Genomic DNA, 1,218 nt, shown 5'->3' with positions numbered 1-1,218 from the left:
GGGACACCATGAGTTATAAAAGAATGAACATGCATCAGGCCATAGTAATTATATCAGGTCATATAAGTGATCATAGATATTCCCACCTCAGACTGATACGGGTCATGAGTCCAGACATATATCATCTTAAGATATTATGAAAGAATCCACCACAAATATATATGCCATCTAAGATCATGTGATCTTAGAATCTCATAAAGAGGATTGAGAATATATGTTGGATATATATTATGAATATACTTTCTCCATAAGTTTAAAAGAAACCTTGAGGCAAAATGGGTGATCTAATTATAGACCAAGGAGCAAGGATTACATAAAGTTTATGAATCCAAATATCCAACAATGAAAGGAGAAAAGTAATAAGCTGGTATAAAGAATGATAAAGAATGGTATCTACCATCTGGTATCAACCATCAATGCCATCTAAGATCATGGTTCTCTCATTCTACTCCGAAATACTCGTTCATGATGTGGGTTGCATTGAAGGGGAGGTTGCAGATAACTGATAGAATGATGAGATGGAATAATTCTATAAATACAGAATGTGTCATGTGCAATGAGGAATCTGAATCATGTGCACACCTCTTCTTTGGATGTCGGTTTTCAGAGAACGTTTGGAGGAACCTGGCTGGAGGTCTTATGCCAGACATGTTCACTACTGATTGGAGTAACCTGATAAGGATTGTCTCGAAGCCTTGGCTAACGCCTATCAAGACTTTCCTCCTCAGATACACTCTACAGGCTGCGATGCACACAATTTGGTGCGAGAGGAATGCTCGTAGGCATGGGGAAGATCCTAAAACCATGGCTACTCTGACACAGCTTGTAAATAAAAATATAAGACTAAAGCTACTTGCAGTGAAAGGGAAGGGAAATTACTTAGAAGAAGGGCTGATTACTTGGTTTGAGACAAGACTAGATTTATGAAGAAGTAGATTCTATTTCCTTTGGAGTAGGGAAGTTTATATTTCATAAAAACAAAGAAGCACTTGATGTAATACTGTTTTTGTTTGAATAAATTTTACATTCATTCAAAAAAAAAAAAGATCTTCGGACTAGAAAATAATTTATAGACATCCATATGCTACAATGATAGCAAAATAAAATGCCAGACACATTGACCCGAGAGAAAGAATGACTATGTCATCCCAGCTTAGCACCACACGGTTTTGATGTCTTAAAGACACAACCAAGTTGCTACAAAGTCTATATAAGATA

The 1,218-nt window shown here is 36.4% G+C and overlaps 1 protein-coding gene across 1 annotated transcript; it reads left to right on the top strand.

Annotated features, from left to right (window-relative positions):
- The first annotated feature begins 468 nt into the window (after positions 1-468).
- LOC106314252 lies at positions 469-927 on the top strand. The gene has a single exon (XM_013752161.1). It carries the CDS (start codon positions 469-471, stop codon positions 925-927), a length of 459 nt encoding a protein of 152 aa, XP_013607615.1.
- The last annotated feature ends 291 nt before the right edge of the window (positions 928-1,218 follow it).

This window comes from Brassica oleracea, chromosome C9 (genome assembly GCF_000695525.1).
Source record: "Brassica oleracea var. oleracea cultivar TO1000 chromosome C9, BOL, whole genome shotgun sequence".
Taxonomy (NCBI): Eukaryota; Viridiplantae; Streptophyta; class Magnoliopsida; order Brassicales; family Brassicaceae; genus Brassica; species Brassica oleracea.
This window is presented reverse-complemented; position numbering and strand designations above follow the sequence as displayed.